Raw genomic sequence first — 14,655 nt, 5'->3', positions numbered from 1 at the left:
TAAAGTTCTGAGAACTTTACCAGGGGAGTTCAACTCCCCTTTAAACCAAAGTCCCACCATCTATACAGCCATCTGTTTTAGGAGCATGCCCTTTTCCTTTAGATTTGTCTAAAATGGAATTTCCTAATGCAAATGATCCTGTAGGTGAGTTAAATAACTAAATGTTCTCCCACCTTCGGTTGAGATCCAATGCTCCTGGAGGAGGGACGTAGTCATTGAAAGAGGAAAAAAACAAACAAAAAAACCAAAACAAACAAACAAAACAAAAAAACCAAGAAGACACGGGGGGGGGGGGCAGCTAGGTGGCGCCGTGGATAGAGCCACAGTCCTGAGGTCAGGAGGACCTGAGTTCAAATCCGGCCTCACACCAAACACTTAAACTTACTAGCTGTGTGACCCTGGGCAAGTCACTTAACCCCAACTGCCTAAAAAAAAAAAAAAAAAAAAAAACCAGGAGGAAGAAAGGGAGTATTTTTTAAGTTTCCAGGTTTTATGAAACAAGGACAGATGATTGTAAGAGTTTAGTGGACTGATAACAACTTGTTGTGGCCTGAGGTTGGCCCTTAGACTGACAATCAGGAATCACATTTGTCCTAACTCTTTTCTCCTCCAGGCTAAATATTACAAGTTTCTACAATCCAGGAGTTCTTAACTTTTTGCCTCATGGACCTCTTTGACAATCTGGTGAAGTCAATGAACTTCTTCTCAAAATACTTTTTAAGATGCATAAATACAGTTATAAGAAAGGCTCTAATGGTTACCCCAGGCTAACAAACTTTGCTCTATCCCATTCTTCACTAAGCATGACTTCTAGTCCTCTGAGCATCCTAAACAACTCTTATTATTTATGGTGGTGAAATGTGTTCAACCAGGAAAATACTCATGGACTCCTCCCATACTCACAATACCCTCACTCTCACACAATGAACACACAGTCATAACCAAAAAGAATCTTCACCCAAAGTAGGAGCAGAAGTATTTCTCCACCGCTTGCTTCAAAATGAAATTTATTTTAAAATAGTCCACATTTACACAAAAATAAAATATTGCAATAAACAAAGGAACACGACTCACTTTAGCAAACACAGTCCAATGGCTCTTTTCTCTTAACATGCAAGAGTTGACCTGGCCAAACGTCAAGGAAAACTGATGAAGGCTCTTGCCTATTTGTTGAGACTCAGTCGTGCACACTGCCACTGTTCTGGCTTCATTTTACGCCTTGCTCTAGAGATGCCTCCCCAGAAAGCAAGTGTTCCCTGGGAAGTCCACTCTAAGATTCATTCCAGAGAGGCAAAGATTACAACAGAAACTGGGCCAATGGCTGTGTGTGTGTCTGTTTCATATTTGCAACTTCCAGTAAGGTTATACAAAAATACAAATGTATTTAAACTTTTATTAACATTTACAGGTCAATGTTCTGATTTTCAGCAGAAGGACAGAATTTCCTGCCTTCTTTACTCCCAAGTGTTGAGGCAACCAATGAGGCTTTCTTGGAGTTCAGAAAGTTCTTCTTCTTCTTTCTCTTTGACGCGGCACATAGAGAGATGGCAGGCTCTTCTGGATTTCTGAATATGAAGAGTTTCTCGCCTGTGCTTAATAAGTCACTTATTTCTGCATCTCTAATGTGGACTTCAGAGGTCTGGCCAACATAATCTGCTGAAAGTTTTGGTACACTTTCTCTTCGGAACAATGCCACCCTTTCCATAAGGGGAAGATGTGTCTTCTTTAATATGCTAAGTGAATAAGATACATAGAGTTAGAATCGTTAGAAAAAAGACAACCCGGGGAATGAAATGAATATTATTTACGCGTGTGTGTGTGTGTGTTTGTGTGTGTGTGTGTGTGTGTGTGTGTGTGTGTGTGTGTGGGTGTGTGTGTGTGTGTGAGACTGGAGAGGGTTGTTGTCTTGGACTTGTGATTCCATCCATGTAGGGAACTCCTGGGGCAAAAACTTTTCCCACTGATTCAGATTAGGAATTCATCTATAACCTATATTCACAGAACTGCCTGGGCCACTGAGAAGGTGAGTGGTTATATGATTAGTATTTGTCAAATGTAGGAGCTGAACCTGGGTCGTTTCAGACTCTAAGGCTAATTCTCAATCCATCATACCGCAATGCCTCATTGTAGATAGGTTTAGTTAAATAGAAGAAGCAGTTCAAATCCTATCTTTTATAGGAAGCCTGTCCTAGTCTCCCATTTCTCCCTCTCCCAAGTACCTTTCCTCTTGGATTGCCTTCTGTCTACTCTGTATATGTCCTATATGTGATATATAGAGGCAGCTAAGTGACCTAGTGGGTACAGTGCCAGACATGCAGTCAGGACAACTTGTTCAAATCCAGCCTCAGACACTTACTAGTTTTGTCGCCCTGAGAAAGACACTTAATCTCTATCCGCCTCAGTTTCCTCAACTGTAAAATAGAGATAACAATTACACATATCTCCCAGGGTTGGTGTGAGGGTCAATTGAGATAACATTTGTAAAATGTTATTCAAACTTTAAAGTGAATAAATAATAATAATAATAATGAATAAAGTAAATGGTAGTTATATCATCACCACCACCACCACCACCACATAATATAATATATAGTATATATAATATAATGTAGTATAATTTATATAGTATATATAACATATGATAGTATACTATATATTATGTGTGATAGAATATAATATATAGTATATATATTAATACATGTAATATATAAATGATATTTATGTGTATACACATATTATTTATATATACATACACACATGTATATATACATATACACACATATTTGTGTGTTATGTGTGTGTGTGTGTAATAATCCCTACTCTATGTGAGGTAGCTAAGTAGTAGAAAGAACACCAGTATATTCATTAGCAAGGCATATTTTCAGATGAAGTGACCTGCCCAAAGTCATGATTGGAACCCATTTCCTCTGACTCTAAGTTTGTTGCTCTCTGAACACCACCGTACTACTTTTTTATGCTACCTACATCACAGGGATATTGTGTGGAAAACACTTTGCAAACTTTAAAATGCTATTGAAATCTAAGTTGCTGTTGTTACTGATTCCAGGACTATAATTATCGTTTCAATTCATTCTACAGCTTCTGTTATGTTCTTACCCTTGGCTGAATATGTGTAAATAAACTAAGATCTTCCACAAATAAAGAGGAGGAATGTAGAAGGCAGCTCTAGAAGAGGCCACAGAGAGAACAGGGTGGGGAGATGGAGCTGAGGGATGGACAGTAACAAAGAACAAGAGACTCAGGGGCCTCTGATAAGGGCTGGGCCACTCTGGGAGCAGAAGGTAGGCTCAGAGTGGATGTCTGTCAGCCATGGCTTGCTTTAAGCAATAAATAACAATAATGTCAACTGATGAGGGACCTAGAATAACATAACAACATGAAACAAAGTGAGGATCTTGTTTCCTTTACTTGGGAAGGAAAAGTGTTTGTCAAATCTGGCTTTTATTGCTTATTCTTTTAGGGTACAAACAACATCTGTTCTTGGGATAATGAAGGAATAAACTGGGAACAAAGATTAATGTTTAATCAACTGTACTTGCTCACAAGCTGTGTTTAAATGGCTCTGAAACAACTGGTTGAGAAGGGAAAAATTCAGTCACTCAGTAAGTCATTCCTTTTGCACGGTGTTAATGGACCAGTTTGGAATTTTTTTTTTAATCAGACTGGAAGATTTCTGGTCACAAACTAAACTTCATAAGCCAGGGGGAAAATAAAGGGCTTCATGTGGAAAGTGGTGTTTGATCTAAGCCTTGAGTGAAGCTAGGGATTCTAAGACAGAGATGAGATAGAAGTATATTCCAGGCAGGGGAGTCTAGCCCATGTAAGGCCACAGAGATGAGAAACTAAGTGTCAGAGATGAACAGTAAGAAGGCTGGTATGGCTGAACTGAGGGTGAACAAAGGGGAATAATGTGAAATAAGACTGGAAAGGAAGGTTGGGAAGGGTTTTAAATGCCAAACAGAGGAGCTCATATTTGATTGTGGAAGAAATAGAGAGCCACTGGAGTTTAATGAGTAAAGAAATGACACGCTCAGACCTGTGCTTTAGGTAAATCATTTTGACATTTTTTTTTGGCTAGGTAATGGGGTTAAGTGACTTGCCCAGGGTCACACAGCTAGTGAGTGTTACGTGTCTGAGGCTGGATTTGAACTCAGTTCCTCCTGACTTCAGGGCTGATGCTCTATCCACTGCATTACCTAGCTGCCCCAATCACTTTGACATTTAAGTGGAGAATGGATTGGAGAAGGGAGTAGTGAGGTAAGGAGACAAATGAGGAGGCTCTTGCCATAATGCTAGCAAGACGTGAGGACAGCCTGTACAAGGGTGGTGGCTATATGAGGAGAGAGAAGGGGACAGAAGCCAGAAGTGTGGGAGATGCAGAAATGATAAGAGTTGGCCACTGGCTGCATATGTTCGATAAATCTAAGAAAGGTAACAGAACATTTACCAAGATGCATTTGTGGAGATAGTTTTCTCGCTAATTGTTTCCTATACTGATGAAATCACAGGTCTAGATATCTTATAACTATCACCAATCCTCCTCCCCCTCCCCCTCCCATCACCATTAATGAATACTAATTAGCATTCTTCGGACATCGAGACCATTGCAAATCTGCCTTGACATTTCTTTATCTTGTACACAAGAATGTCATGCAAGACTTCATCAGATTCTTTGTGGAAATTCAGATATACTACACCTAAGCATTTCCTGCCTCTACCATAGTCTAGAAGACTAAAAACATCAGAAAAGTATGTGAAATAAGCTTTATTTATATGTACCTATTAATGTATACTATTAATTAAATAGTTGACATAGGTAAGGGTATATTTTGAGAGACAAGAAATAGTTACCGGACTCTTATATTCATCAAAAGTCTACCAATACTCTAAATTAGAGGTTTTTAGCTTGGGGTCCACACATCCCCTTAGGCATCAGTAGAGATATTTCAAGGGGTCTATGAAATTAGATGGGGAAAATGGCTTCTTTATTTTCACTAGCTTCCAACTGAAATGAAGCATTTCTTTCAACTGTAAATTTAAGAAAAATATATTCTGAAAAGGGGATCCATAGTCTTCATCAGTCTGCCAAAGGACACTACAACACTAAAAAAGTTTAAGAACCTCTATTCTAAATAAAGATTCCCCACACAAGCCCGGCATCCATGAACTTCTTAAGTGAGTGCAGGTGACAGGCAGCAGAATAGATTAGTTTCCCCCTTTTGCAAATTCTGAAAGCCTGTCATTACCTCTCTTTCTTCTGCTGAGCTGAAAGTGTCTTTTCTAATCCTGTGCTGATCAGATCTTGTCTTAGTTTGATCTCTAAAGCTTCCCACAGCTCCTGGTGCTTCCTAAAAGCAAAAAAAGGGAAATCTTCACATTTTTCTGCTCTAAAAGTGTTTTAAGTTGAAAAATAATCAATCATTAGTTTGAAGAGAAAACATAATAGCTCGATCTGCCGCTGAGCTCCCCAAGATACAATGGCACGTGCAGGGACGACTGGTTGTATTCCTTATCTCTTAAAATTTCTTCTGAAGACATCTGACTAGTGGAGAAAGAACTGAGAGGGTCATTGGACTTAGTGTTAGCAGAAACCTTAAAGAGCATGTGGGCCAGGGATGGGGAACCTGTGGCCTCAAGGTCACATATGGCTTCTAGATCCTTAAGTGTGGCCCTTTGACTGAATTCAAACTTCACAGAACAAATCCTTGGTTCCCCACCCTGCCAATCTCCTTATTTTACAGACGAGGAAACTGAGGACTCCAAAGGTTAACTTACTTAAGGTCACACAGGTAGTAAGTTACAAAACCCATATTCTGATTCAGGTCTTTTGACTGAAAATTTAGTTCTATGTCCACTGTGCTATATTTGCCTTTCTGGTCTACTAAAGACTAAACTGGAGAGCTCTGGTATCCCTTCCAGGATTGAGACTCTACCATCTTGGTTAGAGAAGGTTAATAAAAAAGGTAAAGATTCAGATGAGCCCTAAAGGGCTGGAAGGATCAACTATAATTACAAAAGTCAATATCTTATAAAACCTAAAGCAATATTGATTGCTAAGTAAAGTTCATTAAATTATTACACTTCAATACCTGGGTGGATCTGAGAAAACCATGAGTACTTTTTCCACCTAAGCAGATAATAACCCATCCAAGCCTTTTCATTCTATGGGATGCTAGTCCATATTGGCCATTCATCCTCCAGGAAGGATCTACACTACACTAGGGATGCTTTCACTATGCTAGATATTATATATTGAACAAGAAAAATGAAATGACCCCCTTCCCTAGAGTAGCTTATAATCTCCCGGTAATACTTAACACATTCACTAGAGACTTCATCTAAATCAATAAAGTTATGGAACCCAGTGCAATATTTGCGCTCTTCATTTCTCAAATCTCATTCTCATGGCAGACTGTGTACTCTAGTCACTCATGTGCTTATGTTGTCTTTTATGTTACTTCTGGCCCACAAGTCACTGCTGGTGACATTATGCAGTCTATTTATACCCAATAAGTTAACTTAAACAGTTAATAAAATTTAAAAATAGAAGATGACCTATTCATTCCTACTATGCCCTAAATGGAATTAAAAAGGTGGATATGCCAAATCATATGATACAGTGGATGTGGAGCCAGAAAACTGGAAGGTAATGGAGTAGAGTAGAATAAGTAATGATTTAGAAATCAGAAGACCTGAGTTCAAATCATGACTCTGCTCCTTACTACTTGGGTGACTTTAAGAAAGTCATTTAATTTCTGTAGGCCTCAATTTCCTCATCTGTAAAATGGCAGATGTTGTTGTTATTGTTCTTGATTTTTCACTTGTATCTGATTCTTTGTGATCCCATTTGGGTTTTTATTGGAAAAGATACTGGAATGGTTTGCCATTTCCTTCTCCAGCTCATTTTACAGAATGAGGAAACTGAGGCAAACAAGGTTAAGCAACTTGCCCAGCGTCACACAGCTAGGAAGTATCTGAGGCCATATCTGAACTCAGGAAGACTCATCTTCTAATTTGAGGCCCAGCACTCTATCCACTACACCACCTAGCTGCCCTAAGACTTGAGTCCTGGTTCTGCTGTTTATGTAAATGGCTAGATTACTTAAATTCTGAGTTTCAATTTTATTTTTTGAAAAATGATGAGGGTTTGGGGAAAAGAGATTAGAAGATCTCTAAGATCCCTTCTGGCTGTAAATGTTATTAATTTTTAGAAAGAGACCTAAAGATGCATGCCTACACACTCACAGTGAAATACACACATAATTCCCTAAAGCAGTTGACTTCATTCACCTTCCCTGAACCATGCATCCTCCCCCAAGTCCGACAAAGAGCTTACCTCTTCATACTGTTGTCTGCAGGCGCTTCATTGTTGTCACTTTCAATGAGGTTGTCTGCATACTTATCGCTGACTGCATCCAGAACAGAGAGGAGCTCTGTCTGTGAACTTGAAGGCAGCATCAAGCTCAGTAGCCTGTGCAACATCCCCACTGGCACCATTGTCAGTTTGGATAAATAAGATGCCAATCGCAGCTCCTAGTGGAGTTAATGGAGAGTTCAAATGCTTGCAGTTCACAACCTTCATGATGAGCAGTTTTTAATTTCATTTGGCCTTATAAGTTTTCTCCCAGAACGATAAAAGTTTTAGCAGTTCAGCTCTGCCAATACTTTCTCAGATCTTCATCTCTCTGTCTCTCTTGCTCTGTCTCTCTCTCTCTCTCCCCCCTTTCTCTCTCTCTCTCTCTCTCTCTCTCTCAAACACACACGCACACACACACAGAGCTTAGTCAGCAAAATATGTGCCTTTGACAATTTCCATCATTACCAATCACTCCTGGTTCTTATCTCTGCCTAGGGTAAAGGAACCAAGCTTTGGTTTACAGCAAATAACATTCAGTTCAAAGAATCAAAACTTGTAGAATTTACTTGATATAAAGGAATAATTTTTATATGAAAATAATTCACTTGAATATGTCAAAGATCTGTGTCTTCTCTGGTTTGAGTGTTGCTTCTGCTAATATATATCACAACTCCCCCTATTTCTAACTGTACTTTAGTATGGGCCTGTAGGCCACATGCAGTCCACAATACTCCAAAGTGAGGCACAAACAGGATTAAAATGCAACTGGGAAAAATATTTAACAAAATAAACAAAAATACGATAAAATGTAGATAACCTAGGTCAGTAGTTGAATCAGCAGGATTCTTGTGTATGGTTTATTGACCTCCATTTCTATTTGAGTTTGGCACGATACTTTAGTAAACAGTTTTCATGAGTCCCTGTGACCAAAAACAGCCTTCACCAACACTCCGATCCCGAGCTTCTCCATGTGTAGTTACGACAGCTCCTTGACAAAGGCACCTAGTCTACTGTTGGGTCTGTACTCAAAAAGTCTTAACCTGCCATTGCTTAGAGTAGATTTCTGTGACTTTCAAGAACACAAAACCACTTCCAAGTCATTATGACATGTCAGATCATGGAGTCAGAATTACAAGAGATCTCAGGTCATCTAGTCCTCCTATCTATTCATTTTCCTGAAGAAGAAACTGAGGCCAAAAAAGGGAAAGTGACCTGTCCATGGTCATACAGTAAATAGCAGAGATGAGATTTAATTGAAGGTACTTCGACACTCCATTGCTCAAAGGGTGAGTTTAGTTGAGATGAAAATAATTTAACAAATTAAAAATCTGAGGGAGACACCTGTGAAACCTACCTTATGGGATGCTGCAAAGATGAAAAGAGATAATATGTGAAAGAAAACTTTGGTGAAAGTACAAAGTATTGCATCGTCTAATGGGCCACCATTACACTGAGAGGCAAGAAGCATGGGGTGGCGGAAAGAGCTCTGATTTAGGATGAAGGAGATCGGAGCTCTTGTCCCAGTTCTGCCTCTCACATCTTCTGAGACCTCATGCAAGCCTTAGTTCGTCTTCTGTAAAATGAACAAGCTAATCTAGATGACTGAAGTTTTTCAGCTCTGACATTCTATGGCTCTGTCTTTATCGTGAGGAGGGGGCTAGCAGGATATAGTGGTTAAAACAAAACAAATCCTTGCCTAGGTATCAGAAGACCTGGGTTCATGCCTCAACATCTACTGCTTACTAATTGTGAAGCCTTGGTAAAATCACACATCTCTCTGAGCCTCCATTTGTTCATCTGTAAAATGGGATTAATAACACTCACACCACCTAGAATAACAGGATTTGGAGCTAGAAGGATCCCATTTAATTCAACCATCTTGTGTTATACAGAAAATAATTGAGGCCCAGACAGTGTAACTTGTTCAAGGTCAGATGGGTAATTAATGGAGACTGGATTCAAATACAGGGAGTTCAGTGCTCTGTACACTATGCTCCTTCACAGGATTGTTGATTGATAATGAATTTAGAAGTGCTTTGTAAACACTAAAGCATTGCAGGTTAGTAAGTATTATCATTATTATTATTATTTATCAAATGAAGTTGTAGATATGAAGTACTTTTTAGCCATAAATATAAGTTATGTTTAAAGATAATAATAAATATACAATCTGGCTTTAGGGACCACATAATGCAAACACTGTTTTGGGAAGATAGTGGTGGCAGCAATGCAGAGAATGAATAGAGGGAAGGATCCTGAGAAAGCAGATTGGGGGCAGGAGAATAGCTCTATCACAGTTATAGCTATCAATGCAGCTTGAGAGAGAGAGAGACAAACAGAGAAATAGAAAAACAGAGACAGACAGACACATACACACAGAATGAGAGAATATAAAATAAAAATGTTTAATTTCACTAAAACAAACTACATAGATTTCTCATATTCAGCCAAAATTCAATAATCATTTATTAATGTATTTCTATTCTGAACAGAATGTTTGGAGACTGATTAACATAAAAATTCTGAAATGAAGAGTTTTCTGAACTATGTTTGATCTTGGATCAGTTTTTCTTGATCAGATATGAAAATAAACTTTTAATTATGAATTTGGGAGAATTGAGGTTTTCATGCTCCCACTCACCATTAGAAGGTTAATTTGAGAACCAATGGAAAAAAGGGAGACTGCAATAAATGAAAAGGAATCAGTCTTGAACTCCCCATAACAAAGATCCATATGTCTAACTATAATTCATAGGTCATGCTCCTCAGTAGGCTTCTGTAATGGGTCAGCAAGGCAGAGGTGAGAAGGGAAGGCATTCCCAGAATGGGGAAGAACCTGTTCAAAAATGGAAGAAGGAAGGCCAAATTTAGGGGATAGCTAATAGGCCAATTTGGATGAATGTAGAGTGTGCACAAATAGTAATATGGTACATGGTACAGGCTCCCAGTGCTATACTTGGTGCTATCAAAGATGCAATAGAACTTTTAAGTCAGAAATTTGCAATCTTTCATACACTTGAAGTTAGAAGGAATGTCGGGGACATTTACTCCCAGACCAACCTCTCTACGACATCCTTAACACATTAAGTCATTCAGCCTCTGCTCTATCACCTGCAGTGAGAGAGAAGTCATTCCCCTTAGAGGCAGCTCATTCCATTTCTCCACAGCATTTTTCTTTGGTTGAGCTGCAATTGGTATCCATCCTTAGAATTTCCAGCAGGGATCTGAGCAATCCTAAATGTTCTGAGAAGAAAGTCAGCAGGATTGCAGTCTTGATCTGCTACTTACTTGCCCTGTGACCTTGAGCAAGTCACTTTCCCTCAATGAGCATCAATTTAAAAAAAATTTGTAACAGGAGGATAATCATACTTCTGTAACCTATGTCACAGAGTTATCAAGAAGATCAAGTGAAATAATGTGGAAATTATGTCAAGTCCATAAATTCCTTCAGCAATACCATGCTAGATTCTGTATAAAGGACAAGAAAAATGAAATGATCCCTGTCTAAAAGAGTTTATAATTTCCTGGTAATTTCCAACACATTCACAGGTAAGGAAATACACGGTAATTTCAAGAAGGAAAGCCTTAGTAACTGAGTAGCTAAGAAAAAAAAAAGGCTTCATGTAGGAAGAAGCACATCATCATAGTCTTGAATGAAGTTAGACATTGTAAGAGGTAGAGGTGAGGAGGGAAGGAATTCCAGGAATAGAGGAGAGCCTGTCGAAAGACAGAAAGATGGGAGATGGAAAGCAAAACTTAGGGTTTAGCTAACAGGCCAATTTGGATCAATGTAGATTGTGCACAAAATAATAATACGAAATAAATTTGGAAATGTAAATGAGAGTCAGGTTGAAGGGGGCTTAAATTTCAGATTGAGGACATTTTTATCCTAGAGAAAATAGGGAGTTACGGATGATCTGGGGCTAGGTGGGTCAGCCAGTCAACCAGTATTTAGTAAGGGCCCATTATGTGCCAGGCACTAAGAGCTATAAGGAAAGGCAGAAGACAGTCCTTGTTCTTAAAGAGCTTACAGTCTGAGATGAGTCATATGGTCTGACCTGTATTATGGGAATATGTGAATATTAATATGGAGTGGTAGATGATGGGTGAGAGAGGAGAGAGACTTGAAGCCCAGAAACTAAACAACTATTATAATGATCTAGGCTAGGCTAGAGGAAATAAAGATATGAAGTAGGATGACAGGTCATGTGAATGGAGAGAAGATGAGAGATGTGGTTGAGTTAAAACTGATAACACTTGGCAACTAACTGGATAGAGAAGTGTGTGTGTATGAAAAGGGAAGGAAAGTAGAAGTGATTCTAGGTTGTGAACCTGGGTGACTAAAAGAATGATGGAGCTCTGAGAGGGGTTGTATCGTAGGAAAGGTAGAGAGTTCCTTTATGGAAATGTTGAATTGGAGATACCTCAATGACAACAAGGTGGTAATTTCAAGCACTTAGGACAAGGGAGTGACAAAGACTGAGTATATTGATTTGAGACTCGTTTGCATAAAGATAGTAATTGAACTGATGGGAGATAATGATATTGTTGACAATATTGAGGATGTAGAGAAAAAAGGGTCTAGGAGGAAGTCATGGGGGATACCCATGCTTATTGAGCAGAAAAATAGATGATAGGAGGGTAGGAGCTGTATTATTATTAATAATAATAATACTATGTCCAGAGGGCTATAAAAATGTGCATAGCCTTTGACCCAGCAATAGTACTTCTGGGGCTGTATCCCAAAGAGAGCATAAAAAGGGGGAAAGGACCCACATGTACAGAAATATTTATAGCAGCTCTTTCTGTGGTAGCAAAGAATTGGAAATTGAGGAAATGCCCATCAACTGGGGAAGGGCTGAACAAGTTGTGGTATATGAACGTAATGGAATACTATTGTGTTAGAAGAAATGATGAGCAGATAGGGATAGCTGTAAATAGGGTCCTACACGCTTTCTTTGCAAATTACATCATTTATATGGTAGTGCCACTTAATGTAATTGCCATTCAACCTAAAATGGAATAAATTTTAATTGCAGTTCGTCTTTAAAAAAATGATGAGCAGGCAGATTTCAGAAAAACCTGGAAAGACTTATATGGACTGATGCTGAGTGAAGTGAGCAGAACCAGGAGAACGTTGTACACGTTAACAGCCACACTATGTGAGGACTAATGTTGATAGACTTAGCCCTTCTCAGTAATGCAAGGATCTAAGACATCTCCAAAGGCCTCACGATGGAAAACGCTATCTACATCCAAAGAAAGAACTATGGAGTCTGAATGCAGATCGAAGCATACTATTGGCTATTTTTTTTTCTTCTGTTTTGTTTTGTTTCCTCTTTCTGGTGGTTCCTCCTATTGGTTCTAATTCTTCCTTATAACATCACTAATGTGAAAATGTTTAATAGGAATGTGTATGTGTAGCCTATTTCAGATTATGTGCCATCTTGGTGGGGGGGGGCGAGAAAAATTTAAAACTCATAAGCTTATGGAAGTGATTGTTGATAAATCAAAATAAATTAATAAAAATTATAATAGTTATTATTATTCCCAGTGTCTTTGTGCCTTTGTTGTTCAGTTGTTTCAGTCACGTCCTACCCTTTGTGACCCCATTTGGGGTTTTCTTGACAAAGATACTGGGATGGTTTGCCATTTCCTTCTCCATCTCATTTTACAGATGAGGGAACTGAGGCAAACAGGTTTAAATGACTTGCCCAAGGTCACACAGCTAGAAGTATCTGAGGCCACAGTTGAACTCAGAAAGATGATTGTTCAGACCTGGTGCTCTACCCACTGTTCTACCTAGCTGCCCCATGTGTGCCTAGTAGGAACTTAATAAATGTTCACTCAATGGAATTGATTTCAAACCAGCAAAGGAAATTGAGAAAGAACATTAGACAGATAGAATAAAAACTAGGAGGAAAGCCAAGATCCATTCTTAGATCCAAAAGGAGGAGGTGGTTGACCAAGATGAAGATAATAACTATTCATATGTAAACTATCATTGTCGTTATTATCATTAACATTTGAAACATCAGTTATCATTACATAGTTATTATGAATGTAAAATATTGAGTTGCATCTGTACTTACACGAATGCAAATATTAAATGGAAGCTGGTTTTCTAAATAAATTTCTAATAACATTTTGAAAAGGTGCAATATATGGCACATAATTTAAGGTATTGTTATCATTCCAATATAATCTATCTTATTTTTCTCTGCCACTATTTGTGCAAATTATCTTCCCTTTCTGTGTCTCAAATTCTTCATCTGTACAATAAAGGTGTTAAATAGCAAAAGGACTGCGGGAAAATAAGCATATGAATGCTTTGCTGGTAGACCTGTCATTCCAGAGAGCAATTTGGAACTCTGCCCAAAAGGCTATTTTACCATGCATATTCTTTGATCCAGCAGTACTGACACTAAGTCTATACTGCAAAGAGATCAAAGAAAGTGACAAAGGACCCACATGTATGAAAATATGTAAGGAAACTCTTTTTGTAATAGTTAAGAACTTGAAACTAAGATGGAGCCTATCAAGTCAGGAGTAGATGAACAAATTATGATATACAGATGTAAAAGAAAACTACTCTGTTGTAAGAAATGATGAAAAGGGCAGTGTCATTGTAGCCTGGGAAGACTTGTATGACCTGATGCAGAGCGAAAGAAGCAGAACAAGGAGAACTATTTATACAACAACATTGTAAAAACAAACTACTTTAAAAGACCTAAGAACTCTGATCAAAGCAACGATTCCAGGGGACCACTGATGAAGCACGCTACCCATCTCCCGATTGAGAGGGGACAGACTTAGGATGAAGGATGAAACATATTTTTTGGGAATGTTTATTACAAGAGTTTTATTTTTCTTTTATTTTTTTTCCCGCTAGTGTTGGGAAGTGGTGGGAGGGAAAGAAAATCAATTTTTTTGTTAATTAAAAATAAAGTGGCAGTGCTAGGCAAAGTGTTCTCAAAGGTTAATTTTAATTTTAATAGTATGTGATACTCTCTCCATATTTCATAAAGTTAAAATGATCCAAAAAAGTTCTGATTATTTGAGCTTTCTTAAATTTACTTTTCTTAGAATTTATGTAACATTTCTTCCATTCCAAGTACATAAGCAGTGTTGTTTATGCCTTAAATCATAAACCACCTGGGTAATATCAGATTCCATTATTTTAAGACAAGAAAGAATAAAAAAAGAAAATATAGAGGGATCAAGAGAAAACATCATTTAAAGTGCTATTTATTTTATAGAAATGAAATAGACCTGGG

The 14,655-nt window shown here is 38.2% G+C and overlaps 1 protein-coding gene across 3 annotated transcripts in view; it reads right to left on the bottom strand.

Annotated features, from left to right (window-relative positions):
- Positions 1 to 990: 990 nt before the first annotated feature.
- Positions 991 to 14,655, bottom strand: part of EVC2 (EvC ciliary complex subunit 2) — a 205,446-nt gene continuing 191,781 nt past the window's right edge. For all 3 annotated transcript variants that reach the window (XM_027836686.1, XM_027836688.1, XM_027836687.1), the window contains 3 exons: positions 7,358 to 7,554; positions 5,268 to 5,369; positions 991 to 1,733 (listed from right to left, as the gene is read on the bottom strand). In XM_027836686.1, coding sequence (XP_027692487.1) covers positions 1,403 to 1,733; positions 5,268 to 5,369; positions 7,358 to 7,554 — 630 coding nt within the window. In that variant the 3' untranslated portion in view covers positions 991 to 1,402. The remainder of the gene's footprint in view (positions 1,734 to 5,267; positions 5,370 to 7,357; positions 7,555 to 14,655) is intronic.

The sequence above is a fragment of the Vombatus ursinus genome, unplaced genomic scaffold (genome assembly GCF_900497805.2).
Source record: "Vombatus ursinus unplaced genomic scaffold, bare-nosed wombat genome assembly UNPS02014818.1, whole genome shotgun sequence".
Taxonomy (NCBI): domain Eukaryota; kingdom Metazoa; phylum Chordata; class Mammalia; order Diprotodontia; family Vombatidae; genus Vombatus; species Vombatus ursinus.
The sequence above is the reverse complement of the archived record's forward strand: the minus strand, read 5'-3'. Positions and strand labels throughout refer to the sequence as shown.